Source organism: Aulonocara stuartgranti (assembly GCF_965226115.1).
Source record: "Aulonocara stuartgranti genome assembly, chromosome: 17".
Taxonomy (NCBI): Eukaryota; Metazoa; Chordata; class Actinopteri; order Cichliformes; family Cichlidae; genus Aulonocara; species Aulonocara stuartgranti.
The window spans coordinates 34,845,412-34,873,355 of NC_138953.1; the positions used below are offsets into that span (position 1 = coordinate 34,845,412).

The window sequence follows — 27,944 nt, forward strand, 5'->3', positions numbered from 1 at the left end:
ACCAATATTTATAAAAAAAGAAGCTCAGAAAAAACAAAACACAACAAACCATAAAACCTCTTTTAAGCTGTTACTGTAGGCTGCTGGGAGACTGGCTATCACATTCAGTACATACTGTGTTTTGATTATTCAGTGGGTGCGGTTAAGCCTCTTTTGGCACTGTCCTGACAGGGAGGTCCATCAACATGTGTTGATGGACCTCCCTGTCGGTACAGTGCCCACCCATTGGTCCCACCCACTACATTATCACAGTGCTGTACAGTAAAGAGTATCACAGAGTATCATGACCTGGGTCATAATAGATAACACATTGATCTGAGCCATGCCAGCTTAAATGCACTTAAGTTAGGAGTTTGGGTCAAATGCAAAGAAATGCACTGGTATTTAATTTTTGCAATACAGTAGAATAGCAGGACTTGTTCATCTTGTCATGGTCAGGTCACTCACCTGAGACTTCATACCCCTTCAATTGCTCATTAGTGCAATCACATGACAGCAACTCAATTTATTACATGACTTGAACAAACAGAATGGGGATGAAAGGTCACTTAAGTGAGTATTTCAGAAAACTGAAAATACGTTTTTGGTGTCAGAGGTCACAGGAAAACTGCCTGACTGCTTCAAACTGACAGGAAAAAAGTAACTCAAATAAGCATTCCTAACAACAGGTTATGCAGAAGAGCATCTCTGCATCTGTGTGTAGTTTTCTGTGGGCTGCAGCAATAGAAGAGCATACTCCTGTCAGGGTAAAAACAGAAAACTGGGACAAAATTGGACAACAGAAAATTAGAAAAATGCTTTCTAATATTCTCCATTCCGTTTCCCTTTTTCCCCACAGCCTACTTGAAGTGTGATATAGGTTATGAACAGTAGAGGGAGCTATAAGTCCAAACTGCCTGCTGAAGAATACGAACTGTTAAAAGCTGACATTTTGTATTATATTCTCATAAGTCTGTGCCGCAGTAACTTCAACAAAACACCAGATGGAGCAACACAATTAAGTGCCAACTGAGAGACTTCCTCAAAAGTATGTCAGCTATTTTCAACCTTTCCTCACCCCCATTTTTTTTAATGGGGATGTTTTCTTTCATGAGGAACAACATGTTCAAAGTATAGCTATGAAAAACCGACTGAACCACTTTTCTTCTCCCAAACGATGCAAATTTAGACAGAAAAGAGGACCAGATAAGGACCCAGAAAAGCAATTTCAAAATATTTATATATAAATATTACATTTATTGATATTCCTTTATATAGAAAAGTTACATTACAGAGGGAGGATTGTGTGTTCCATCATAAGACCTGTGAGTCTTGCCAAAATGAAGCCTAAAGCTTCATGAGCTCATAATATCCTGAGCAATAGATGGCCTGTTTTTTTGTACACAGCATATATGGTCATAAGTAAGACAACATACGATCACAAAGGTTTCCACCGTGGGCTCCCCTGAGGAGTGAATTCACCACATTTATTACATAAACGGTGCAAATTTATTCACACAAGCTGCAACTTTTCTGCCGCTCCTGTTTCCCCCCAGTCATGGTATAATACTTCGCAATATGTGCATACATGTTTGTAGGTTATTCATATTTAGTCTGAAGTTTCTAGCGCACACACAGACAATTTTATACAGTAACTCACTTCCTCTTAAAGTGAATCTTTTTAGTCACTACTACTACTTTGTGGCTGAGAGTGGGCCCCTGGTTGCTTCCTGTCTTGCTCTCTCACATACACACTTTCTCACACACATATTTGCTCCCTCGCTGTCACTCCTGTGTTTCATGAATACTTATAGAACTGTTTGCAACAAAAAAAGAAGAAGAAGAAGCAGCTAACACGGACAGGCCACGGCCCCTCTATATAGCGATGTGAAACAGTCATGAAGAGTCACTGTCAAGCGGAATGGACACATTATTCCTCGCCACAGAAGCTGGACGCTCCCTTCGCCTCTACAGTCCAATATCCAGTGCGGGCCATTCTGGGCTCACTGTTCCAGATCATAGTTTTGTGGAATCTTAAACATATTTTCCCCCCAACCCCCTTCAACACACACACACACTTAAAACCAGTGATGAAAAAAATGACATGTCTTTGCAGTCTCTCAAGGGAGCTCATTACAGACTGGCTCCTCCTTGTCCTAAGAACCAAATATAAGCAATGGATAGGAATGGAACAAACAAGCGGTTTGAGAGGAAACTCAATCCTGAATATGATGTGTTCGTGCCAAAAATAATATTGCGTGATGAGTTGCAGGAAGTGTGCTTATACATGTACAATATATTGGCTGTAATCTGACCTATTAAGGCCTCATGGATGTAGTTTAGGGATAGCGCACCTACAGCCAGCACTTTTTCTCAGACATTGAGCTTCTTTTTTTTTTATCAGAGACTAGATAGTGTCATTACCTTTACTCTTGGAACTAGGTGAGTTTATCCAACATTGCTCAGGCCCACGAAACTTTAAATGAAAGTCAAGAATTAAAGCTGTCAAAGATACCAAATGTGTCAAACTACACTTTTTTTTAACAGCACATCTCAAATGTTGTTGCCCAATCGATGTACTTTACACCATAAGCCACATTCCCCCTGATTCTCACACACACACATACACACACTGTAGTTGGCGCCTGAATTGTGCACATACAGTACTTTCTTTATCATAAACACACATTGAGGGTTGTTTATTTCAAGGAGGGTGTTTGAGGCCTTACGGACTTTTCTGTGTCAGAACTTTATGTAGAAAAAGATGCTTTATGGATGTTTAGATCATCACACTGTTTGTTCAGTTTGTTTGCAATATTATCTGCAGTTTGTGCAGTATAATGTAGCAGAGCAGCAAATGGAGAAGTTATTAATGGGTTTGTATAATACTTTGCCAGAAAGGTAAAAAATAGCACCATCATTTCCCCTTTACAATATTACTCTAAGTATGTATTTACATGTAGACTTACAGGTAAACCTGTGAAAATGCTCACAGTGTATGTCGTCGACCAAATTTCAACGCAGGAACTTAATGCATTTAATGGTTAAGACGGCCAGCTGAAGTTCAAGGAAGTGCAATTAAAGTGACTTTGAATGTAAAATGCTTGTTGGTGCCAGACAATCTGGTCTGATTATTTCAGAAACTGCTGATCTGCTAGGATTTTTCCATACAACTATTTCTCGGGTTTATAAGAGATCTAAAAAGCAACACAAAATATCAAAATATTCAATAACTGCCTGTTTTGTGTGTTAAAATGCCTTGTTAGTGCCAGTGGTCAGCAGATAATAGTTAGACTGGTTCAAGGGACTAGGATAGAGAGATTAACTCGAACATGTGTGCTGTCAGGAAAAACTCAAAGCAAGCTACAGCAGCAGAAGACAAGAGAAACTGAGACTACAACTTTCTTAACCTCACCAGTTGGACAACAGAAGATGGTAAACCCAGCATCTGTTGCAGCACAAATGGAGACGTCAACCTAAATGTGAAAGCATGGATCTGTCCTGCACTGTAGCAAAGAACCTTTGCTACAAAGAATTAAGGTTCTGAAACCAAAAGGAGGTTCCAACCCAGGACTAGTGGTGATTAAGAGATTTATTACACCATAAAAACAAGAAAACACAAGTACTTCAGAAAGCTCTTTAAAAACTTGTTTAAAACTACAAACTGAAAAACTGGACTTTTTTCAGAAATTAATCGGGCATAACATTAAACCTAAACCACATTTGTCTGTTCAGGGAAGTAACAGATTTGGATTCTTATTAAAAAATAAAAATATGCTTTTTTATATTTGTTTTTATTATTTTAGCATTAAAATATTATTTCAAGTCAAACATTTGTGTGACAAACAGTGAGGCGAAGGATTTCAGTGATTGACATACGACCTGGTAGTAAACACATTTGAGGGTACCCAACACAACTTTTGCAAGAAGCCATCCGTCAGCTTCAAAGTCACGAACGATGAGCAAAGTGCTTGCAGTATAGATGCAGCTTTGGACTACAAAACGCCAAGATAAACAGTGTATTACAATATAAAGAGACACAAAGGATGAAAATCATTTTAAAAATCACATTTCCAAGCCTAGAACCACTTTTTAAAATCTCATATTAAGAGATATTGATCAACAAAAGGTGCAACACATCTTATCATTTACTCTATCTAATACAATGTATATGCAGAAAGGTTCATACAGGCTTTAGAGGTTGTTCCTAAGCAACCCAGCTGGCCTGCTTACCATGAATACCCTGTGGCCCCAAATCGAGGATTTTTAATACAGACTCCTGCTGCCCCCTTAAAACCCAAAGGCCTTTTCTTTTTTCCCCCAGAGATGGACATCTTAAACATTAATCGTCATATCATCTGCTCACAAAGCAAGAATCCGACTCACACATAGGTTTGATGGTGCTTTTCGTACTTAATTTTACAACTTTTTTGCCCCTTCTGTTTTCCCCCAGTCATGGTATAATACTTTGCTTTAAACTGAGCCATAAAAACAGGACTCAACAGGTTTCCATTGAAGAGATAAAGATGCCAGTTCACTCTTCCATGCAGATTTCTGATGTGATCGTCTCCGGTGAAAAAAATAAAAAAAAACTTTCTGTGAAACAATGAGATTAATCACATCAGCAAAGATTTGTGCCTAATTTGTCACGGCAGCATTGAGATTATTGGTTGCAGGCAAGGTTAACATGCACGCACGCACACACACACACACAAGCACACACAATCTTTCTCTCTTTTCGGCAAGTCATTAGCTCACCCCCTACCCCCCCAACTCATTCGTCCTCTCAGCCAGCCTGTCACGCACACTTTATCGAAGCTCACGAACATATTCCATACCCTCTCCTCTTCCCTTTCTCTCTCTCTTTTTTGCACTATTGTCACGCTCACAACCCAACCCAGTTCCACACGAGCACAGTCAGATGGAAACCAGATGTTCACCAGATGTAGATAAGGGCAAAAGCACAACAGCTGAAGCACCTATTTTAGCTCAGCTGCAGGGAGGAGAAGCAGACAGCCCTCCTGGACTTATGAATGGCACATAAAATATAGCTTCACTTAAGTTTCTTAGTATATTCCATGCAGTTATTCACCATGCAGTCACATTAAGCCTATATGCATTTGCAATGATTCAAATTTTGCTTTGGTTTTATTTAATGTTTCATATTGCCTTGCAGTGACTTTTGCTCTAGTTTTGACATTGAATTAACCTCAGTAAGACCAAAACAAGTTCCTCACACACACACACACACACACACACACACACACACACACACACACACACACACACAGAGGCAGAGATAAAAACAAAGGATGGATTTACAGCAGCCTCGCTCCGCCCTTCAGCCTTCCTCCTCCCTCTCCCCACGCCCACAAATACACTCTGCAGAAACAATATTTCAGAAAGCACCGCCTCAGAGAACAGGCTGTTCTTGAAAGAACAAGTAGTACTTTAAGTGTACAGATAAAATGCAAAGTGGGAACACGCTGAGTGCACACTCAGGAAATGGTGCATGAGACACCGCAAGTCTGAAAAAATAAATCTTAGAGTCTCCTGTCTGTATCTTTTCCCCCCAACGCTAGCCCCTCGAGGAGCCCCCAAAACAAACAAAGTCAGGGTCTCTTTGGGCAAATTTCATCTTAGAGCCATTCACCGTGACGACCAAGTATCCCCCCCCCAGTGAGCAGCTCTAACTAGCTGCCACCCCAAACCCTCGGTCTCTCCAGACCCAAAGCAAACTCTCTCAGACTCGCTCTTTCAACATAGCACATATATGAAAATAGTATATGACTGACTCCCCCACTCTCTGTGACAACCCCACCTGTGGCCTCCACAAGTGGAAACTCCCATGGAAACTCCTCACATATTTTTCACTCACAAAGTTTTTTCTTTTCTTTTCTTTTCTTTCCCTTTTTTTTTTTTTTACAGCACTAATGTCCTGATTTGATTTTAACTCCACCATTGGCTTTGAAGGTGTGTCACCATTCAATATTAATGTCCTGCTAAGAACAGATTTTATGGTTTGCAGAACAAAAACATGCAAGTTAAGGTGAAAACCAGGCAAATGAAGAATTTTAGATGCTAAATATAGCAGGGCTGAATACTAAGGGAATTACAGTCATAAACAAAGTTGTAAAAACTGCAGTTTTTACAACTTTGTGTCACTTAAGCCTTTGTAGGCTCCAATGATAAACTGCTGAACTTTACAGCATTAAAACAAGTGTTTAAAACTTGGTAGAAAATCAGTTTGGGTTTCTGTGAATAGCCGCCCCCCCCTCCATAAGCACTCTGAATGAGGTGATTTTTTTTTCACATTCACCTGGAATAATTGCATTAGAGGCGTGGCAGGTCTGACAGGTGGATCTCACCGAGTAGGCTCGGCCTCATCCACTTGCCAGCAAACTGGACCCTTTTACTCTCTGTGCTACTGGACATTTTAAAAGGATTTTTTTTTAACTTCCTGTGTCGTAAAACGCATCCAAGAAGTTTTTGCATTAACTATTAGTCTAAAATGGTTTTCAGTCTCGACCACTTTCCTGCTAAATGTATGGGCTAAGTAGCTCATTTTGGTTTAAAGCAAATAAAACATTAAGTCTATTTTGTAACAATTGGTCACACTATATTTCAAAAAGGACAATTATCTGTGCTATTGTCACGGATTGCCGGGGCAAGCCGTGTGGAATGTAGAAAAGGACCCAAAGGGCAGCAGCTCTGGAGCAGGTGAGTGTTTATTTAACAAAAGAAAATACAAACAGCAATGGCGTGGGTGAAGGTGAAACAGGAAAACCTAAACTGGGTAAAACTAACAAAACAAACCAGAAACGAAGATGCAGAGGTCCGGGGAAATACATACGGGGAGACCGAGGGGAAACAACACAGACGAACCAGCAATTACTAAGACAGAAAATACAACTTAAATACACTCAGAGAACATAGGGAGATTACACACAGGTGGGAGACACAGCTGGGAGTGATAACCATGACGAGACTAGGGAGGCAAACTGAAAACACTCACATAAGACGCAGACCTTCACAATAAAACAGGAACTTGCACATGAAAGGACACAACCTAAGAAACGCGGACTAGATACAGGAACACACGGGCAGAACAGAGTAAACACTAACCAGAGGAAGAACAGAACCAAAATCGCGAAGAGAAAACACAAAACGCTGGGTCAAAAGGACCCAGGATCATGACAGCTATGGTCATAGGCTAGTCCTTAGCAAATAAGCAAGCTGGTTTCAAAATCAAATCATTTAGTGAAATCATTTAGGTTGTGCTTTAATTAACAGATTCTAATGAGTTAGCTAACCTAAAAATATTATTATGTTAATCAACAAACAAAGTTTGTTATATTTATTTTTGAAGTCTTTATGCTAAGCTAAGCTAACAAGGAAATAACTTCAGTTAGTAGTCAGTTGGTACGGATAAATGAGCTTCTCATGAACCTCACACCAAGACAGTAAAGAAGTATTCTCAAAAATTTTAGCTTATCACTGAACAGCTTCACAGTCACTGTATGTCGGTGTGTAATTTTGATGTGCACTAAAAAGTAACCACAATGATCTTCCAAAATATGTAGCTTTGTTCTCTAAACACAATAACTTTTCACCACCACCATATTACCTGTAATTCACCAGCCCGTCCTTACTGGAGCTGGCTTGTTATTATTATTTTTTTACTTTATGTAACATATGCACGGTTGAGGCCTACAGGTATCTTTGCTGCTTGTACAGCTTGTATGTTGGTGTAGATCCTTATCTGTTGCATGAACGTTTGTGTGTACACATTTGCACATGCACTTGTGAGCACACAAAAAAGCGTATATGCCCCGTAGGAAAACCGCTTAAAAGTCAAATGATTGTAGACTGTGTCATCGTACTGTTGAACTGTACAATTAAATTTAGATTTAGATCCATTTTCAAAACAACATTCAGTAAAGCACTGATTATTTCTCAAGCAGGCCCAAATCCTCTTTGACACCGTTGATGCTAATGTTACATAGACTTTTAATTGTTATATGCATGATGATGTAGGAGCAGACATACAGGGTACATACAGATATATATGTACATGTCTATGCTACAATCATTATAGTCAAATTTTGTTTCCAAAAAACAAAAATATTAATATAAATGCTTGATTACCATCATATTGCACAGGGGGTAGTTTCCTCATATACTCTACAAACGAGCTGTCTGGAGGTTAGCTTCTAGCTTATGGACATAAATGCAAACAAATGCAAGGCTGTAAGCAGGCAGCTGTGAAGCCTTATGTCAGTGATGTAACATGCAGACCAACTTCCCGTAATTCGCTGCCATTCCTCTACTTCTTGTGCAATTAAGTGTCTCTTTTTCTCCTTGCCTGCATTTTGTTGTGGTATGCTAGGAAATAATGACTGATGTAAACAATCTCCTGTCTGTGGTAAGCCTCTTCTCAGCGCTTGCTTCCGGAGCTGAAGGGTAGAAGGATGTGGAAACCCCCGCACTGCACCTGTGAACCAACAACTTCCTCTCACCAGTTTTTCTGTCCTCCTTATCTCTATGAAAGCATCCCCCTTCAATACAGACGCTTCCTGCTCAAACGAGACTGGCGTACGGTACGTGCCGTACATTCTTTTGGTGTTTTCCTCAGAGCATCTTCAGCACCAAAGCTTCAACGCTGGAAAATTATCTCTAGACACGCACCTTTCTGAAACCTCAATCTCATCCGGAATGAAACCAAACTGCATTTTAAGTTCTGCATGGCACAATATTTGGTAGTTAAAGCAGTACTTAAAATAATGAAGGCACAAAGGAACATGAGCCTAACCTCAGTGTGTATTGTAACACCTTCCTACATATGCTATATGTCAGCACGGGGAATAATGTGACCAACAGTATTTAATTGGTAATTTAATGTGATTCTGTGGTTTAGTGAAAGTCAGTATTAATTGTCAATATTATCAGATAAATGTGAAGGAGGTGTATTATAGGGTTCCTAGTGGACTCTCTGTTGTTTCCTTTGTTTGTGCACTGAATCAGTAACATTATAATAAAAAAAAGTCTGTATTCTTCCTTTTTTTGCAATCACAAGGCTCACCATGACAGTTTCCAGTCTTCTGACCAAGTCACATTGTACTATGATGACTGTTGTTTTACTAAGAGTGCTAATATATTCAATGGGCACTGACCGTGGAGCCGTTACAATGGGCTTAATGACTGCATATGCAACTGCAAAATAAAGCACAGGATTAAGAATGGGAAAAGGGGGCGGGCGCACCAAAACACACACACACAGGACTGTAGACAACAAGAAGAGGATTAGGAATTAAATGTGGAACAATAAGCTGACTGTAAATACAGGTCACAGAGCTGACAAAACAGTGAGGGATCATGCTGCTGAGGACTTATTGTCTGCTGCTGAGTCCTCAAATATTACAGTGTATAAAAAGGCCACCTCACACACAGATTAGTAGGGCATTAGGGAAGTGGGCCACAACCCTGACTGACTAGTGTTAAAATAAACGAGACCTAAAACAATGAATCATTAAAAAAAGAAACACTGTATCTTTCCATTAATGTGACAAAGATGCTTGGCTGAGGGGACACTCGGTCCCCTCATGTAAGTATTCATGCGACGGATATTTTTCAGTGCCAACCTTCTCCAGAAACGTGAAACGTAACCGTAACCTGACACTTTCTGGATGCTCTATGGAGCATGAAAGAAAGGCAGTTACTATGAAATGTATTGTTTTAACTTGTAGATCTATCTCTCCACCTAACTTTACACTCTGGATAACAGTTATTTCTAGTACAAATGGAAGAATTACATATGTGTAAACCAGACACTCAGGGTATAATTAACAGGAAATGGAGGGCCTTTTCTTCAATGGTACAATATTTTTGCCTTAAAGTCAGGCAGTTTAGCATAGGAGTCAATGTGATTGCTGTGAATGCTTTTCAAGGCAGGGTCAAGTCGCCATTTAAAGACCTTCACTTCTTGACACTGCAGCACTGGATGATGGTGCTGGGCTGGTACAAGCACAAGGCAGGCTAAGGCCAGGATGATACTTTCTGGGTTGGAGCAGGGTCTGAATGAAGTAAATTGAAGTAAAGTATATGAAGTAAACCAATTGCACATGCACCCCAGGCTTCAGACTTCAAAGGAGTATAACAGGAATGACTGCTTGCCTGTCGGGTCTCCAGCTCTCTCTGTCCGCCACAGAGTATAATCGAGGCCTTAAGGAGGTTTTGTGGTCGCCACACTGGTTGTGTCGCGAGCTATCTGTGACATCACCACAGCACGATTCATATCTTCACTGTGAGCGCATCAGATGGGATGCAGTATTCTGCTGAATGACAGGTCTCACCACAGAAACAAAACCTGTGTATCAGTACACGAGTGGAGAAAGTAGACCCCGGAAGAAAACATGGAGGTTTGTTTCTGTTTTCCATGGAAAGTGTCATCTTTTCAAGCTGTTACAGCATCTTCCTGTACATAATCTGGCAATCGCTGAGCTTCTGTACTGATATGCCATTGAATGTCTACGCAATAGAACAAAAAAAGGTACACAAATTGGTCGTTTCTTTTCTCTTTTGGTGTGTGCCACTCTTCGTGAGGATGATAGCAATCTAATGGACCCTTTAAAGTTGCATTCACACTGGAAATGATTCACTCGTTACCGCATTATTGACCAGAAGAGCTCATAAACCTCTGTCTGCATCTCTTACTGAAGGAGGGAAAGCATTACTTGTGTCAGACTTGAATAACTCATTGTGCTAAACAGTTTAAAAATAGTCCGTGTATGTGTTTGCAAATCCTTGAATAACCTTTGGGAGTGAGGGCCGTTGGCTGGCTAACAGGCCCCTTGGATGACTTCTATATTATGTCACTGATAAGCAATAAAACAGTAAATTTTTTGCCCATGTGAAGAGGCACTGCAGCAATAGGAAACGGGAGAGTACAACAGGAAAGAACAATAATATTTTTTAAGTTAAGGGAACAAATGATGTGTCAGAATAGGTGTCAGAAAGATAAAAGAAGCAAAAGGGATGCAAAAATACCACCAGTGCTCACTGACACTAAAAACTAAAATAGAAATAAAAGGAAGGCAGGCAGGAAATAGTGACGACAGTGATGATTTAAATGAATTTAGACTGTAGATGTCTGCGTGTTACAAGTCTATTGATGGATGTAACTAATTTCTCGAACAAGAGCCACACTGAAGGGGTCCCTGAACATCACTAAAATTACATCATATATAGACAAGTGGGAGGTATTCAAGTATAAAGTAAAAAGAAAACACTTGTATGGCAAGAAAGGGGTGGGGGCTCCAAATGAACTGCTCCGTGGTTTATCTGTAGTGTGAATGTGAAGCAACTCAACTACCACCTTTCCATAGCATTTTTTGCTTTGCATTCTGGGATGCGGCAGGGTACCATAGATGTGCAAAGGTCATTACGGTCTAGTAACTGGCTGTGAAATTAATGTAAATTTTCCATGTTCTCCAGTCCTCCAGAACACAGCATCGTCATTACTCTATTTACTTTTGTTGCTTCACCAGACACGTGTGGCCAAAACAGGCTGAACATCTTCACAAGGTTTGAAATTGCGCATTTTGGTTCACTTGGAATTCCCTTGGCTTTTTTTCTGTGTGAAAAGAAATCAAACCACTGGGAAAAAAGCATAAATTGAACTAAAGTAAAAGAACTATTTAAAAAAAACATGACTGTTAGGTCGTGTAAAACCACCCTAACATGCACGTTCTGTGGAAGGAACCTGAAGGGAGTTAAATGTAATAGATTTTAAAACTGGCAGAAACAATGTAATAAAACTGTGATATGGCACATAGTCTCAGACTATTTTTTTAACAGGGCTGGTACACGCTTTATCTTGAAACGTGACTGCGGTGTTGGCAAATCATCTCTAAAGATAACACCGGTCTCTAAATCTTTGGACATTATTTTACAATCTGAACTTCACCACCTAAAAGAAATCATTGGGATCAATAGATACATACCCAGCAAGAGAAACCCGATGCTTTACAAGAGCTGGATGGATAGAAATATAACTATTACACTCAGAAACATGTTTATGCTGAAAGGCTAACTTTGTATATTTCAATTTACTCCAACTTTTTTCTTCATGTTTATTTAGGGTGAAAAATCAGTTTTTGTGACTAGATACAAATGTAGGTGTTACTTTTTGTCATATACTGGATTCTGTTTACCATTATTTAAATCTCCTATCAAAACCACAACCAGTGGATTAGTAAAAACACTCTTATTTCCCCAAAACTAATGAATGGTTTTGATCCATCCAGTGATTTCTTCAACTGTAAAATTTGATTTTGAGTGCAATTAATGTGTTTTGTTTGTATGAAGGTGTTATTGAAACAACGGAACATCTCTTTGTTTTTGCACTCATGTTCAGTTGTTCTGGGAACAATTCATTGAATGGTACCAACAACAACAGCAACGTAGTATTATGTTTACTCCTATAATACATTATAACACCAAACAACCCAACAATGGGTCTACTGTTTGGTGTCCTCCTCGTTAATGGTTTACTCATTGAACCAAAGGTCTTTACTCACAAGCACAAAGTTTATCCAAGCTCCACGCACCCTGACTCAACTTTGTATCAAGTCCCAAAAGACAGAGAGTTATGCACGTTTTACATAAACAGATATATGATTTAATGTATTAAACACCTTATTAATTTGGTCAGCAGACAAATTGTCAATGAAAACATCATGTGTGATGGCATGCAGTACAATGTCACGTCGTTTTTTCAGAGCTGCAATTGCACAAGATTAAATCTAATTAATTTTCTTCAGGGTCAGAAAGCATTAAGTACATTATGTTCTTTTCAGTATTTATGATAATAAGTTGGTCAAGAGGTCAAGGGGAGAAGTAGCAATTGAGTTAAAAAACAAGTTCCTCTTTTACTAAATGCATTGAATCCTGTGAAGTAAGTTCAGGTGATTTATTTTTATTTTATTCCCTACTTGGTTGGAAATTTGTATTCAACTGGAAAAATGTAGGGCAAGTCCAAATGAGTCTGTCTGTCCAGCCCTGTCACGTTGCAGCTCAACGTGACTCGAGGATACGGGCACGTCGCCAAAATAAAACGTGATGCAAGCAAACACGGGAACTGTGTGTCACATTTGAGAGACGGAAAAGGGGAAATGGCGGCCACTGCCAAAATATTTGACCTACTTCTGAGCGCCGAGAGGGAGAAGCGAAACACAGCGCGGGGAGAGCGAAGAGGGAACAGGTTTGGGAAGAGAGCTGCGAGGAATTTCACATTTTCGCAAACATATCAGAGGTAAGAAGTTTGTCTTTATTAAAATGTGATACATTTTTATTAATCTATTTCCTGTAGCACGTTTATAGGTGTAGGTGTTTTTTGTGTGCATTTTTTTTTGTTCCCAAAAGAAGTGCAACGTGCTTCATATTTTAATCACGCTAATAAACTATTATATCGTTACTAACCTCCTGGCTGCGCTCCAGCAATCTTGTTTTGGTGGCGACCACGTGACCGACTTCTCGCGTAAGGACGTCCCCTGTCTCTTCGCAGTCCATAACAAACAAGTCGCGGATAAGGGGACAGGACCGACCCACCCGTGGGTAGTGTTTGAGTGAAACTTTGCAGCGTGACAGTGTTTATGTCCGCGAGGGCTGTCACACAGCAACACCGTTAATTCCTCAAACCGGTGCGACAAAATAGCTGGAGCAGTCAAAGCGACACTTTTACCGGACTATTCTGAGATACTGACGCCTATGGTAAGATAAAAAATAATAATGTTTATAATACTAGTATTAATATTGCTGGTGGTCATTATAGACATATATAGGCTAGTTTTTATTTTTCCTTTTCTTAATAAGACGCTAGCTTTGTTTTAATCTTTCTTTGAAGCTAACAGAGTTTGCTCGCCTCACTGCTTAAATGTAAGCGTTCTGTATGCTTTCGTAAGAAAAAATAGTGCGTGTGTGTTGTTTTATGTAGCAAGGGCGAAGAGACTAGAAAAGACATGAGGCTGTTTGTGTGTCGCATCTCATTGACCCACATCCTCGTTTAATGTAACTGCGTCACGAACTCTGGCTGCTCCCTTGTTAACCCGCAAAACCTTAAAAAATAACACCCACCGCTGTGCGTTTATCCGCAGTTTAATGCCAGTGTTATAGTGCTGCAAAGGAAATAAATGCATTTTAAAGTGGAGGGATATATATTTATTTATGTTTAGTTTGAGGAGTGGAGGATTTTTTTTCCCTCGGGGACACCGAGCATAGTAGAAACCTGACCACCAGCACACCGCGCCCACTTCATTTTCGACGCAAACAACTTTCTCTCAGGGAGCGCGGTCCTCTTACTGAACACAAAAACTGTTATGTGCCCGTTTTTTAAATGTTTTTGTACGGCAATGTGAGTTAAAATAGGTCATTGAAGTTATAAATATGTAATACGCACTCACTTAGGAAAGTGTTTGAATTGTTGTGGTTTGGGACATTGTAACGGTTCCTGTGGGTGTGCAGGTGCCGTAAATGCATTTAAGTGTACGTGTGAAAGTATAAGCATTATAAAGTATTAGGTGTCAGACAGTTGCGCAACTCCCTCACCCCCCAACCCAGGGTCTAATTGCTGTCTTTCAGGCTTATCTTCGCCCGATAGAGTGCTGGTATGTTCAAGAGCAGAATAGGCGAATTTGTAAAGTGCGTTTTCACCTCTGGAAAAACAGTGTCTTAACGGAACGTTTCTAAATCAGTTATGCAGGCAGGGGGAAAAAAAAGGCAATTCATGACCACAAACCAATTTCCAGCGCTGGGCTCCCTTCCTGAGGGTTTTGACCTACATTTGCATGGGCAAAATCATTTAGTGTTTATGTATTTATTTTAGCTTTAGGTCTGCCTTCAGGGAGGAAAGACAACTTTTTACGCTGCATTAAGTGCGTGGCAATAACTGCCTATCCCAAATACCATGTTTGTTCTTTTTAAGCCCCGGGAAGTTAGTTGGAGTTGTTTGTAAAATGTTAACTGGGTTTGGCTGGGAGTTGGAAACCAGCGGAGGCTGTGCTCAGAATTCATCAGTCTGCCTCTAATGAAATGTCACAAATGCAGGGGAAACATTTTTTTGTCGACCTTCTGACCATTACTGTCGACCTTTGGCCTGTGAACACCAGAGCAGGTTGCTGGAGATTTATTTGGCGTTAGCTCATGTACCTGTTGCTGCAACAGTTACTCAGCAGGTGAGGGCACATGTGTGTGTGTGTGTGATCACATAAAACATGTGGGCGCCCAAGAGGCCGATATGGGTGAGGGCGGGAGTTTAGGTGTTCAAAAGCTTGAGTGTGTGCGTGTGTAATCTGTGCCAGTAAAACCTCAGATCACACCTCATTTGGAACTCCACTGGACTAATATATCCATGTGTGTTTGCTCTCTGATAGGGACATGGCGATGGCCTCTAAATCAATAGCGGAACCAGCTATGGAATCTGACCCAGAGCTTTCGCGCCTGGGAGGCATCGAGGCCTGGAAGTTGAAGGCGGGGCCGGTGCGGAAGAACCTCTTTGGGCCCGTGGATCACCAGCAGCTGCAGCAGGACTTCCAGCGACTGTTCTGCATGAGCGTGGAGGTGGCCAACAAGCGCTGGAACTTTGACTTCCAGAGCGACGTGCCGTTAGAGGGCTCCAACATCCAATGGGAGGCACTAAGGTGTCAGGACGTGCCGGCGTTTTACCACAGCTGCACGGTTCGACCGCTGGCGAGGTCTGGAGCTGAGAAGACAAAGGAGAGACGGCGGACGTCGTCTTTGTCGGGCGAGGGTTCGCCTGGGTCGAGCGCCTCGTCTGGGGACGAGTACCTAGAAGTAACCACTAGGGGGTGCTACCGGATCCAGCGAACGGGGAAACGCAGACAGGCTGCGATCACAGGTGAGTTCGCTGGATTAGCTTGATTAAGACAAGGAAAGTTAAACCTCTGTGGTCACACTCATAACTGATTTCCACTCTGTTCTCTCACTCTGCAGATTTCTTCAAGGTAAAGAAGAGGAGGCTCCTGCATAACAAGGCTTCCTCTCGGCAGTAGAAAAAGCACAATGAGCGGAGGATCACCAAGTGGTCGACATCCCTCCTCACATCACCTCATATGCATCACATGTAGATATGTAGCAATATGCAAGTGACTGTCCACAAGCTCATACATGCATGGGCTTAAAAACTTCTGACACCACATACCTTTATAACTCAGCACAAGGAAGCTACCATTGCCCAAGTAAATTAGACTCTAGAAATCGGTTTTTGTGGATAGCTAGAAATAATAATAATAATAATACTGTATACTCTTCATACTGTTAGCTTTTTTTGTTAACTATACTGTGAAATCATTCTGAATGCACTCTCGCAGGATCCAACAGAAAACAGGCTCTAGTTTGAAGAGGTTAATGTTCTTCTGAACGTGCCTTAAGTAGTATTTGACCTCAGCCCTTGACCTTTTTTTTTCTCCCCACCCTCCCTCTTGCTGCAAGTCATAAGTGATTTTCATTTGACAAGTTTAGCCTTTAGTCTAACCCCACAGCGCGTGGGGTCAAAACCTCGCCCGTAGTCAAAATGTGGTGACGTGACTGGGATCAACCTTTGGGGCAAAAGGTCAGCGGTGGAGGTTTCTTAGGGAATGTGGCTGTACGTCAGGGTTTTAAATTATAATAATGTTTCATATATCACTATTTATTATTCAGATTGATAAAAAAAATAAAGTGTAAAAGCGAGGTAATTAAATTACAACTTAGACTACAAGCCCTTATGGCTCATAAAACACTCCACCGTTGCCACTTAAAACTATCTGAAACCATCAAAACACAGCAAAAAAAAAAAGTACAAACTATTTCCCCTTTTTTTTGCTTTATATTATTAGCATCTTTTTGGCAACAGACTATAAACATATCTTAATGGTTGGCTTAAGCTTTTATTAATGTAGCATGTTCCCACTCTTCGTGTGATATTGTAAATGCGAATGTAGTGTTTTTATCACTGTGGTGCAGCTCAGAGGAACCAAATCTTCTGGTTCTACCGTTTAACTTTTTTTTTTAATATATAAAAAAGTGTCACATTTTCTGTTGCTGTGCAGTTGTATAAGGCTTGTATATAGAAGATACATATATGTATGTGTGAGTGTGTCAATGTTTTTTCTCCCCTTTTATTTTGTTTTTTCATTCGTTTTAAAAGTTGCGGCAGCTGATGCAGTCCAACCAAAGGATTAAGTTGCACACTGTTTGAGCGATCAGTTGTGGGTTACAGAAAGTCTCCAACACTTTAAAAACAAAAAGAGTTTTTCTGTTGTGATCCGTTACTGCATGTTTTGTGACTCAAATAGCATGCGGCTTGCCCTAGCTACAGTGATTCTAATTTGTATAAGGGTAAAAAGCCATAGCCTGGGTTTATCTGTTGTAACTACCTCATCATAAAATTCAATAACACAAATATAAGAAAATCAGAAAAAGACAAAAAAAATCAATCAGTGTAGCTCAGGTTGTTTGTGTCTACAGGCATGAAAGAGAGACAGACTCAACGAGGGGGAAGTTGTTATTCTGTTGTGGTAAAAACCTGTTGCTTCGTGTCGGATTTCTCATCAGGTGAAAGAGTCAGTGTGTCATAGGGCCGTGCAGAGGAAACTCGCCGAGGGGCGGTGTGGGGTTAGCTTTTGTTGTTGTTCCCTTTACTTTGCTTTGACACCATTCCCAAAATACACATGAGGAAAACAAAAAGGGTCAGATTTAACCAGAACAAGAGGAAAAAGGTCTCAGATCCTATCTGGATCAAAGGATTTCTGCATCCAGATGATGAGTGGTCTGTAAGTGCCCCCCCTCCAGAGTGTGTCTGTCTCTCTTTCATGACTCAGCTGCCTCACCATGAAAGTAGTTGTTTATAATCATGTTGGGTTTGACTTCCATGATTTTGCACAACTGTTTTTCACACATTTCATAAAAGCAGAAATTGCTTCTTCTTTCTTTTTATCTTTTACTTTATCTCTGTGTAAGTTTGAATGTGCATCTGTTTTCTCAGCGTGTTTGTAGTAACTTATTTTCAGTCTTTGTCATTTGTTTTCAGAGGGACATCATTTTAAATTCCCCATTCTTTCTTGTTGTTTTGGTTTAGTTTTGTTTTGCTGTAACTAACTAATTGTTTTTCTTTGAAACCATATCATTGCACTACTTTAAACATTTTTGACAAAGGAACTACTTTTTTTATGGTAATCTTCAAAAATAAGGAAAAAAAAAATTCTTAAAGAGAAACAGACATGGAGTAGATGTGTCCAAGCAGATCTGCCATGTTGTTGAACGTGGCTTCTAACGGTTAAGCAGCATTTTGTAGCTTTGCTCCTCAAATCCACTAAGAGGAAAAATAAAAATAAAATAAAATCTAAGAAAAATTTGGACAGAAATAGAATGAATCTCTAGTGTCTCACTCTGCTCAAGCAACCGCTGCTTTCCTAACTCACCTGTCGCAGCTATATTAAAAGGTAGTGCATACTTTGTATATGCATGAATGTATGACAATATTTCCATACGATTTATAATAATTTTTTTTAAACTGTAATTTAATACTGGTATATGTATCTTTGCAACATGTAAGAAGTGTAATTAAAAGAGATTAATTGTTGAGTTGAATGAAGGCTGTTGGTGTTTTAATGTGCTTCAGTCAGTTAAATGTTTATGAATTATATGGATATAAACTGAAATTACCAGCACAACACTTGTTTCTGCTTCAACAGGAAAGAAAAGGGAGTGAAGGTTTAAGTTTGCATTCAGAGCACCCCCTGGTGGATTTGATACAACACTGCACAGACAGCAAACCATGAAATAAAAATTGCATTTATTTAAAACAAAAAACAGTTACATTTGTTAAAAATTATATGGAATCTCATATGATTTTTTTTATTTTCAAGAGACAAAGAAAATTTCTTAGCATGATAAAAAAAATTGCAATAGCTATTCCTAAATGTGCTTTACACAATCCTATATAGCTACATGCAAATGTGCAGCTAAATTAACCATCTTAACCAGAACAAATTGCCCACCTTGCAGATACCACTGCATCTAAATTAAACATATTTACCTACACTGGCTGTTAAAACCTAAATCTGGACATAACCTACATGGATTTACAGTTAAAAATCAGTTAAAACATATGCAGGGCTCCTGATGCACACAGGCAAACCTTTCCACCATGGTAGTGTGTTTTACAGAAATAAGGCATGCTATGCTGTTAACACAGAGTTTAAGAACATTTCTGCCCGTGTGTGCAAGTTAAGACACTAAAACTTAAGATGTCAACATTCGAGCAAACAGTAAATGGAAAAGGGAAAAATGAAAATCACATGTACACAGAATGAAGAGAACCAGCCCCCTGCCATGAAAAGACTTTACAGTACAACATTAAAACACAATTACAAAAAACTGTACACAGGTGAGATAAAATGGCAGTGATCTGGAGCTTTCCCAGACCTCTAAAAGTGATTTATTAAAATGTTTTAAGGCTTGTGCCTGATTACTGTGAGAAGAACATAGTGCAATATTTAAAATGACTAAAATATGATACATATCTACAAGAACTGATTACAGAGTTCTACTTTACAATCACTGTTCACATTCCTTGGGCATTAAGCTTTCTCAAAGAGTCTGATCTTTACGGTAAGAAGCTCTAGTTTCTATATTTGGCAACACTGATTCAAATACATCAACATTCACATCCATTTAAAACCTTAAAATATACACATTAGTACATTCTGGGATGTTTTACAAAGCCCTGAATATACAGAACAGTGCAACCTGTTGTGGTTTTTTTCTTCTTAAGGCAAGGACTTCAGCTCAAACTCCAAATCTTACATGCACTGTAAGTAGCATCATCTTTCAACAACCACAAAATCACACCAGACCTGATTACAGTAAAAACTGATGGTGGTTAAGATTTCTTACAGCTGCCGTTGCCGCGCTCGCCTCTCTGTCCACATGGCCCGCAGCTCTCTAACAAGCAAGGGAGTGATGAACACAATGCTGCCCGCAGTCTGTAACACGAAGAGAAGAAGCCTTAAGCAACAAGCGCAAACTGTATATAAAAGATGGATGGAATGTCTTGGACTGAAAAGTGTAACCAGGTGTCATGCTTCGTGACGGTCAGCAGGGGGAGTTTATAAGAAATCCAGCTTACATCTCACTTGATTTACGACCTCGGTAAACACCTTTCTGATTAATTCAAAGTTAAAGTCTTATTTAACACATTTTGTCCTTTTAAGGATAAGAATTATCTTACCATGACAATGAAGAAGTAGAACACGCTCATCCAGCCCAGCTTGCTCTCTATCAGAGACACCAAGTACTAGAAGACGAGGGAGAAAATGGTCAAATTAAAGGTCAGTCTGATCACTCGTGTGTATACAGTCAATGTCATAGCTGTGTCACAAAAAGGCATCAGTGGAAGCAAACATGCTCTCATGCTGCCAAATTCATTCTGTTTAATTCTCCAATTTGATTTTTTTTTTCATCTTTACCTGTCCTGCAGCAGCTCCTATACTTCCAGTTCCATCCACTATACCAGTGACAGTAGCCAAGGCCTCCTTACTGCCCCTCAGAGCATCCTGCCTGCCAAGGTCAGCAGATATGGCCGAACTGATTATGTTGGACGGCCCACCAATGAAGAGTCCGGTAATAGCTAGCAGCACACCGTTTATCACCTGGTCATTAGGTGATCCTGAGAGAGTGGATTTTAAACGCAAAATTAATCGTGTGAATTTTAAACCTTACAGTGTTATTGTGAGTTTGACGCCTTGACTCATGAAATGCAGTTTTTTTTGTTTTATTATTATGAAGAAGAAGATATCAGATCGTGAGCTGTTGTTAGATGACGTGCATGTACTTACGGCTGTATCCCACCAGGGCTCCGATTGCCAGCATCAGACTGACGACCAGCACCGGCGCTCTCTTCCCCATAAAGTCAGAGATCAGACCCTGAAATGTTCCTCCTGATACAAAAAATAGCATGATCAAGGCAAATTAGGAACTGACAAACTGCAAAGTTATTTACCAATGAATACATTACACGTGGGGCTGCATACATTACAGCTCCACTTTAGGACCCTGCCAAAAATAAATAAATATTCACACCACACATTATTTTGTTTAAACCACCATTAAGTACAGCAAGGATCAAAATCAGCCGTGCCGCACACCTGTCGAGGGCGTACTCTGCCTCTCAACTTATGACAGCTGGGATGGCCTCTAGCCCCGCCCCCTACACTGAATTAGACAAGTGGAAGAAAATAGATGGATGAAGGATCCAAATCAAGTTATGCTTATCTGATGGTGCCCCCACCTCCAGAGGCTGCATGCCCCACCGTTAGAGAACCACTGCACTACTATAAGTTGTGATAATAACATTCTATTATTAAGCATCATACAAAATGATGAGTGATAAGTGATTTTAAACAGGACCTTTACTGCTCATTACCAGCTCCAATGGTTTTATTCTTGGACTCTATAAGAGCAGCTTTGCTTTGATCCCAGCTCCAAACAATCTCACACTGGTCCCCAGCTCATCAGTTCTCTGAAACAAGCTGTTTTAGTTCCTCTCCTTACATACTTCCTTTAAGCAAACTTTGCCCTGATTGGTTGCCCCTCGCAAACAAAGTGTAAAGAGCGGGAGGGATCTGAGATGACCATATCAGGACTATGGTTGCACAGCCAAAAGTCGGGAAAAACATTTCTGGAAAGAGTGTTCAGAGAAGCCTGAGTGTTTAGTCACAGGGATGACTGATTGTTTCTTTCAAAATAGAAAGTCAAACCTCAGTTTTATAACAGAACTTTTTTCTTTTTCAAGCAGCTGCTTACCGATGATTCCTCCGACATCATACCACACAGACAGGCGGTCGGCCTGGGCTTCCTTCCACTTGTAGTTGTTGCTCAAGTAGAAGGGAAGCCAGAAGAAGAAGGAGTAGTTGACCAGCTTCAGACATGCATAAGCCAGGGAATACTGCAGTGCAAGCGAGACAAAGTCATCACACTATAAAAACATTGTTATATAGTTTTATATAGTTCGTCTTCTTCACACTCACAGGCAACACCCCAGGAAGACAGAAAGCCTTTAAGAAGCCGATGGCCTGTGGAGACTCAGCTGGAGGCTCTACAGGCTGCTCGACAGACTGGCCTCGCCTGCTGTACTTCTCCACCTCCACCTCATCCTCCTCGTCGCTCATCAGAGGCTTGTGGCTGTCTGTGTCTGTCTCAATGGGGCTGAGTCCAGTTTCTGACTCCAAGCTCAGACCTGACACACACACACACACATTAAAGGAGACCATAAGTTTAATCAAAAGTTTAGCTTATTCAAACTGTTTCAACTTGAGGTAGAGACGAGTTAACACCTCTCATGGAAAGAAGTTATAAAAAGTAAAGATACAAAGTTGATGGTATTTCAAAACAAGCTGAAACCTGATCACATAGTATATGCACCAATGTATTAAGAAGAAATGAGGGTTATAAATTTTTAAGCATTATGGAGAATATGAACACATATGCAACATTCTGGGAAGTCACCTTAATATATTTAAAGCATGCAAAAACAAAAAAACAAGCAAACACCCTGCAAATTTTTTACATTTTTAACATCTAACTTGCTTCCTGAAGTCCTTACCAACTTCCTTTGGGGAGGTAAGCAGGCCGAAGAACACGACCACCCCTCCCGCAAACTGCACAACAGAGGTCACCAGGAAGGCGTACTGCACACAGCAACAGTCAGCACATTATTTCAGTGCTTAGTTGTTGGCAATGTTAAGTGGGGCAGGGGGGGGCAACAATAAAACATGTTTGTCTATATGTGCTTCACCTCATATCCATATTTGAGAACACTGGAAGCAAGGAAAGCACCCAGGATGTTGCCTACAGAGGCGCATGCACTCCACAGGCCAAACACAAAACCACGACTGAAAAGAGATAAATGGCATTAAGTTTATTTATAGAACAGCTTTAAGTATTTTTTACTCTGTCACTCACCGTTTTTAATATGAGCAGAATATGCCCTGCTGCAGAGCAAAACTGGGTCTAAATAGGCCTATGTTCTCACTGTGGCACCAGTGAATAGAGGCTATTGATGGCGAGTGTGAGCATCTGTATTTCCATTTGGGCGTGTATGATGAAGGTCGACTTGGCAAATATGAGCCTGACTAATATTTCTGGGTTGGACAGATGCTGTGTCTGTGATCCAAACTCATCTGGCAGCCGTTAAGGCAAAGATAATGACATTCACAGAAATGACACGCACCCCGCCTTCCCGAACCAGTTGCCCATGACGGCCACCACGCAGGGCCAGACGGCCGACTGCAGCAGGCCGTTCAGCACCCACAGGCTGCTGTACAGGTAGATGTTGTAGATGTGGAGCCATTCAGTCAAAGTGCCAAACACAAACTCCTGCAGAAACATGCACAGCTGTCTTGAGTGTTTGGTGTTGTAGTTGTCAGAAACTTTACTTTTTGTGTGGATTTTATACAGATACCAGCAATGATTAATGCAAAAACCACCACCCTAATAATCAATCATATAATTCTGTACTATGTACTAACCACTGCAGCAGAGCCACACAGGCCGAAGCAGAGCACATAGCGGAGGTTCACTCTGTCTCCAATCATACCACTCAGATACAGACCCTGTGTGGACACGAACAAAAAAATGGAGAAAATAAATAAATAAATAAAAGTCTGATCTGATTTTGTTCAAATTACAGGCATAATGTACTTTCTCAGTGAGTTCCAAGAACAAATCTGATACTTAGTGTTACAGAGATGTGCTGGCCTTTGTTTTACTCTTATCATAATCCACACAGGTCACCAGATGGTTCAAATGATTTCCATTCCTGAGTAAATGCAGGCCCAACTTGGCACGGGGTCGATACACAAAATTATCTTCTGCTCACAGTTTTACCAATTTGTGTGGCAGACGCATCCTAATAAACAATGAAAATCATGTACTCACCACTGCATATGAGAAGAGGAAGATGGAGTCCAGAATCCCCAGAAACAGAGTGGCCTGCTTTTCATCCTCAAACAGACGATTATCCTGCCAGGTCTGGGACAGTCAGAGAAAACGTGATTGTGCAGAGTTCATACAGGCTCTTAGACCAAGGACGTGACTGTAAAAGTTTTGCTTTTGTGCATCAGGGATTAAGTTAAACTGCAGAGAAGCTAAGTGTGCACATTGAAAAACAATAACACACAAAAAAAAGTAAAAAAAAACAAAGGCTTTACTTTGGAATTGTGGCCAGCCAAAAATATTTCTGACTTATTTTAATTTCAGCGTTGTATATGTGGGAGACACATTGTTCTGTGCTGTATGCTCATTACCTCGCCAGGCGAGAAGTCAGGTGAGCTGTCATTAAGAATGAAAGGCGTCCACTGAGCTGAGATGCTCACTTTCACATTGCTGAATGTCTTCCTGGACGCATGCAGCAACACGTAGCTGGAAAGACAGAAAGCAGTTTTACTCAGAAAGGAATGACAAAACATATGTGGACAAACATTTACTGAAAGTGCAGCGCAGTTATTTCATTCTTATTTAATATGATGGATCAATTAAAGGTTACATTTATGAGTTTTGAACATGCTTTTTGTTTTGAACACGGATTTTTGAGGGCTCTTGGGTACAACAGCTCTCTACTTGTAAATAAAAAGGTAAAATTCCAAAGTAATGTCATTTCAGCTGTGCAAGAAACACTGAAATTACATACTTAAAAATGAAAATGAAAAAAAAAACAAACCCAAACAAGATCCACTTCCAAAACAACTGAATGCTTAAGCCAAATTTATGCTTGTAATAAAGATTTCATGCACAAATGTCCGATGCCATGGCAACAGCAATTGCTCTATATGACTTTTACTTGAACCAAAATAAAGCAAAGCCTATTATATGATACACACTGTCTATTTAAAACGACATTAATTTCTTTGCTAGATTTGTTAAATAAAAGAAAACTAAAACTAAACGTTAGTAGCAAAAATAGGGTTACAGCGAACAACTAATAAACCTCCACAGTGAATAGGGATGTGCATTTCCATGCATATGATTTGATCAAAAATTGTTAAAAAACAAACAAGAAAATGGATACATTTATTTTTTCCTACACTCTAATGTGTTTCAGAGTATGATAATAAAACAAGACAGATAAATCTGAGCTGATTTAATCTCTCATAGATCTTTAACTTGACCTCACAGCTCACATGCATTCACACTGCATTAACTATATGGCTAGATTGGACTTGCTGGGATTAAAACTGCTGCAAAAAATGTGTGTAAATTCCATCATTCCAGATACAGTTTCAAGTTTTCAAGTTTGTGCAGCTCTTGTCAGTTTTCTGTTAGTCTGTGGATATCTCACGTAGCACAATGTTATCTAGACACCGGCACAGGATGACATTTGCATTCCTACTCAAGGCTTACAGGAAGTTCTATAGGGCGGGGTGACTCCAAATTACCTAAAGAAGGTGAGAAGAAAGACAACCAGATGATGATGAGTGTACTGTGACAGAGAGGCACAGCATGATGGAGGCATCACAGGAGCGGCCAAAACAAGAAAGAGGAGGAAGGTGTTGGTGAAGGTCTTCGAGGACAGGGAGGGGGTTCAGCTAGAGTCTTCCACTATACCACATGGGACAAACACATCACTAGACGTGCCTGGAGAAGAAAGAAAGCCAATGTCAAACTAAATAACGTATTTTTCATTCAGCACTGATTATAGGACAGGGCTGCAGACACAGACCACAGGGGAAACTCCTCTGATTACATAAAGAAGGCAGATTTTACAGAAGCCTATGGGAAAACAACCCCTCAGCTCCCCTTATCTATCACCTGTGTAAACACTTTCCTTATGAGCTTATGGCTTCAGCAGACAGTCACAAGTTTTATCTAATAAAACACACTGTTTGTGTTGTCAATTTTTATCCCAACAAAAGTGAAACACAATGATAAAGCAGGGTTTTCTTTAGGCAAGGCCTAACAAGACTGACCAGTATGGTGCTCGGCCCTGGTTTTAAAACCAGGATGGGTAACATCACTCTGTTCAAAGCTTCACACCAATACACCCTGACCTCACTATCCATATGGTGGGTACATCCAGCTATCATATACAGTCTATAGTTCAATGGAGACTGTGGGATAAATATTATTGTGGCTCATTAATTCGTTTCAAGTCTCTGATAATTCCAATATGGCAGCCAGTCAGTACTTCTTGTTAAAGAACTATGTCCCCATAGGTTAAAAGATAAATATGAAGTAATGCACCTCGTCTGAAAGGTGGGATTTGTGTGTTGCCTTAAAAAAAAGAGGGCTCAATGGACCCAGTGTGCACTAACTGTCTTCATCATTCCATCCTGTTCAGCTGTAACACTGCTTTGCTTCATCTTTATAGCGCTCTACCAGCTCAGAATACATGGACCAAACTGATGGCAAAATTCTGGTGAGCTGCTGATGACCTGCTTGCTTAGCATGACTATTTTAATGCTTGGACCAATTTCTCGAAGTCAGTTTGAGATCTGAGTTTTCTAACTCTCGACACATTTGATAAAAGTGGTCGAAAGCAGGTGTGAAAAATAAAAATGAAAGTCACTTCGAGTACTTGACACGGGAAATCCTGAGGGGCCGGTGTTGTGCCAAAAAGTGATTGCCTGCCAAAAAGTGATTTCCGGTATTTGCCAAAAACTGATTGCTCGTATTTCAACTGCTATAAGTAACTTGTTGGGCTATAATATGTGAAACATATGTCAAATGTATCCCTTGTGGATGACATAAAGTCATCTTGAGCCACAAACAACATTCGTGTAACAAGGTAGAAGCCGCAATCAGTTTTTGACAGTGACTTTTATATAACATTTATTTATGCAGTTACAAAAATCTCATTAACATAAAAAATGTCTTTTGTAAGAGTAAGTTGGCCAAGAGGACAGCAGACATGGCAGCAAATATTACAATAGTTCTGTAAAATTATTTTAAGTGGGGATAAAGGACCGGATTGGTTATAATGTAAGTACAATAACACAGACTTATAAAGATACTTGAAAAACAGATAATTTTTTAATTCTATATATAACCCCTTTGTAAACCCGAAGCCTATTTACCAACATACGTAAAGATATTACACATAAAAAATACACAGAAACATTGGAAATCAGTTTTTGGCAGTATTACACAGTATCTACAATAGTTTGTACACCCTTGTTTAAACTCTAGTTTTAAACTAGATGCAATACAAAAACAAAACTCTGTAACAGTGGCAAATGAGGTGCATGGGAAAGTTTAATCATGGACACCTCTTTTCATTCATTTTGCTGTTATAGAACCTTCATATAGGACAGAAGTGTCTGACAAGCTCCCAGAAGACAAAAAGGATCTAACAAAAAATTGTCTGCAGTGTGGGCTATGCTGTGCACTTAATACAGCACACTGGAGGAATATGACCGAGACGTGCTGTGCTGACAAATTTCGATAGCTCGGAACAGACGGGCTTTTGTTTTGAACTAAGCAATCACAATTTTATGGACTCCGTGGTTAAATAATGATTTACGTCTTCGTGGATCAACGACACATCTTGCCACTGAAGTTATAAACCCTCCACTGTTGTTCTGCCAACCGAATTAACGTTTATTTTGTGAAAAGAAGCTACTGCCACACCTACAGAGCAGTTTCTCTCCACCTCGGCTTTCTTAGTAACAAGCCGCATACTGGTTCGAGCCTTTCGAGTCAATTCCGGGTTCGTTGCGCCTTTAAAATCACCACAAACATCTCCGAAAAAACAGCTGACTGCTACTAACTCTTTGAAAACAAAAACATATGCTGACCTTTCAGCTCTGAGTCCCGTTGGCTAGCTTGCTCTTGATGAAGCGTCAGTTTTGTGTTTACTGTGTGTTGCCCCGTCACTCCAAACGTCAACTTTCGCAGAGCGCCAAGGCGCGCTG

At 40.2% G+C, this 27,944-nt stretch overlaps 3 protein-coding genes across 5 annotated transcripts in view; 1 reads left to right on the forward strand and 2 right to left on the reverse strand.

Annotated features, from left to right (window-relative positions):
* The window catches only part of sapcd1 (suppressor APC domain containing 1), a gene marked incomplete at its 5' end in the record, with an annotated part of 25,774 nt that extends 12,226 nt beyond the window's left edge, over window positions 1-13,548 (reverse strand). The window contains one exon of one of the 2 annotated variants that reach the window (XM_082509612.1): window positions 13,459-13,548. In XM_082509612.1, coding sequence (XP_082365738.1) covers window positions 13,459-13,548 — 90 coding nt within the window. Of the gene's footprint in view, window positions 1-4,482; window positions 4,501-13,458 lie in introns of those variants that run through there. The other variant, XM_082509613.1, reaches the window with a different exon arrangement.
* Window positions 13,110-18,624, forward strand: cdkn1d (cyclin-dependent kinase inhibitor 1D). 2 transcript variants are annotated; one of them, XM_082509617.1, is made up of 3 exons: window positions 13,110-13,291; window positions 15,408-15,892; window positions 15,988-18,624. In XM_082509617.1, the coding sequence occupies exons 1-3, from the start codon at window positions 13,152-13,154 to the stop codon at window positions 16,044-16,046; spliced, it is 684 nt and encodes a 227-aa protein (XP_082365743.1). In that variant the 5' UTR covers window positions 13,110-13,151; the 3' UTR covers window positions 16,047-18,624. The 2 variants fall into 2 exon arrangements, with proteins under 2 accessions (XP_082365743.1, XP_082365742.1); XM_082509616.1 differs by lacking the exon at window positions 13,110-13,291 and adding an exon at window positions 13,556-13,749.
* A 185-nt stretch (window positions 18,625-18,809) lies between these two features.
* On the reverse strand, window positions 18,810-27,944 carry slc37a3 (solute carrier family 37 member 3). Its single transcript, XM_082509605.1, has 14 exons — window positions 27,828-27,944; window positions 25,470-25,668; window positions 24,342-24,456; window positions 23,974-24,066; window positions 23,565-23,648; window positions 23,267-23,412; window positions 22,832-22,928; window positions 22,640-22,724; window positions 22,065-22,273; window positions 21,841-21,982; window positions 20,874-20,975; window positions 20,505-20,704; window positions 20,267-20,332; window positions 18,810-20,021 (listed from the first exon to the last, which is right to left on the reverse strand). Exons 2-14 carry the CDS (start codon window positions 25,544-25,546, stop codon window positions 19,929-19,931), a joined length of 1,509 nt encoding a protein of 502 aa, XP_082365731.1. The 5' UTR covers window positions 25,547-25,668; window positions 27,828-27,944; the 3' UTR covers window positions 18,810-19,928.

Bases quoted from the DNA above. Each gene is read 5' to 3' on its own strand.
- cdkn1d (XM_082509617.1), top strand. From the start codon at position 13,152: ATGGCGGCCACTGCCAAAATATTTGACCTACTTCTGAGCGCCGAGAGG. The intron at 13,292-15,407 runs GTAAGAAGTTTG...GCTCTCTGATAG, and splicing joins TTTTCGCAAACATATCAGAG to GGACATGGCGATGGCCTCTA. The intron at 15,893-15,987 runs GTGAGTTCGCTG...CTCACTCTGCAG, and splicing joins CAGACAGGCTGCGATCACAG to ATTTCTTCAAGGTAAAGAAG.
- slc37a3 (XM_082509605.1), bottom strand. From the start codon at position 25,546: ATGCCTCCATCATGCTGTGCCTCTCTGTCACAGTACACTCATCATCAT. The intron at 23,649-23,973 runs GTGAGTACATGA...GTGTCCACACAG, and splicing joins TCCTCTTCTCATATGCAGTG to GGTCTGTATCTGAGTGGTAT. The intron at 21,983-22,064 runs GTGAGTGTGAAG...CTTGCACTGCAG, and splicing joins GTCTTCCTGGGGTGTTGCCT to TATTCCCTGGCTTATGCATG.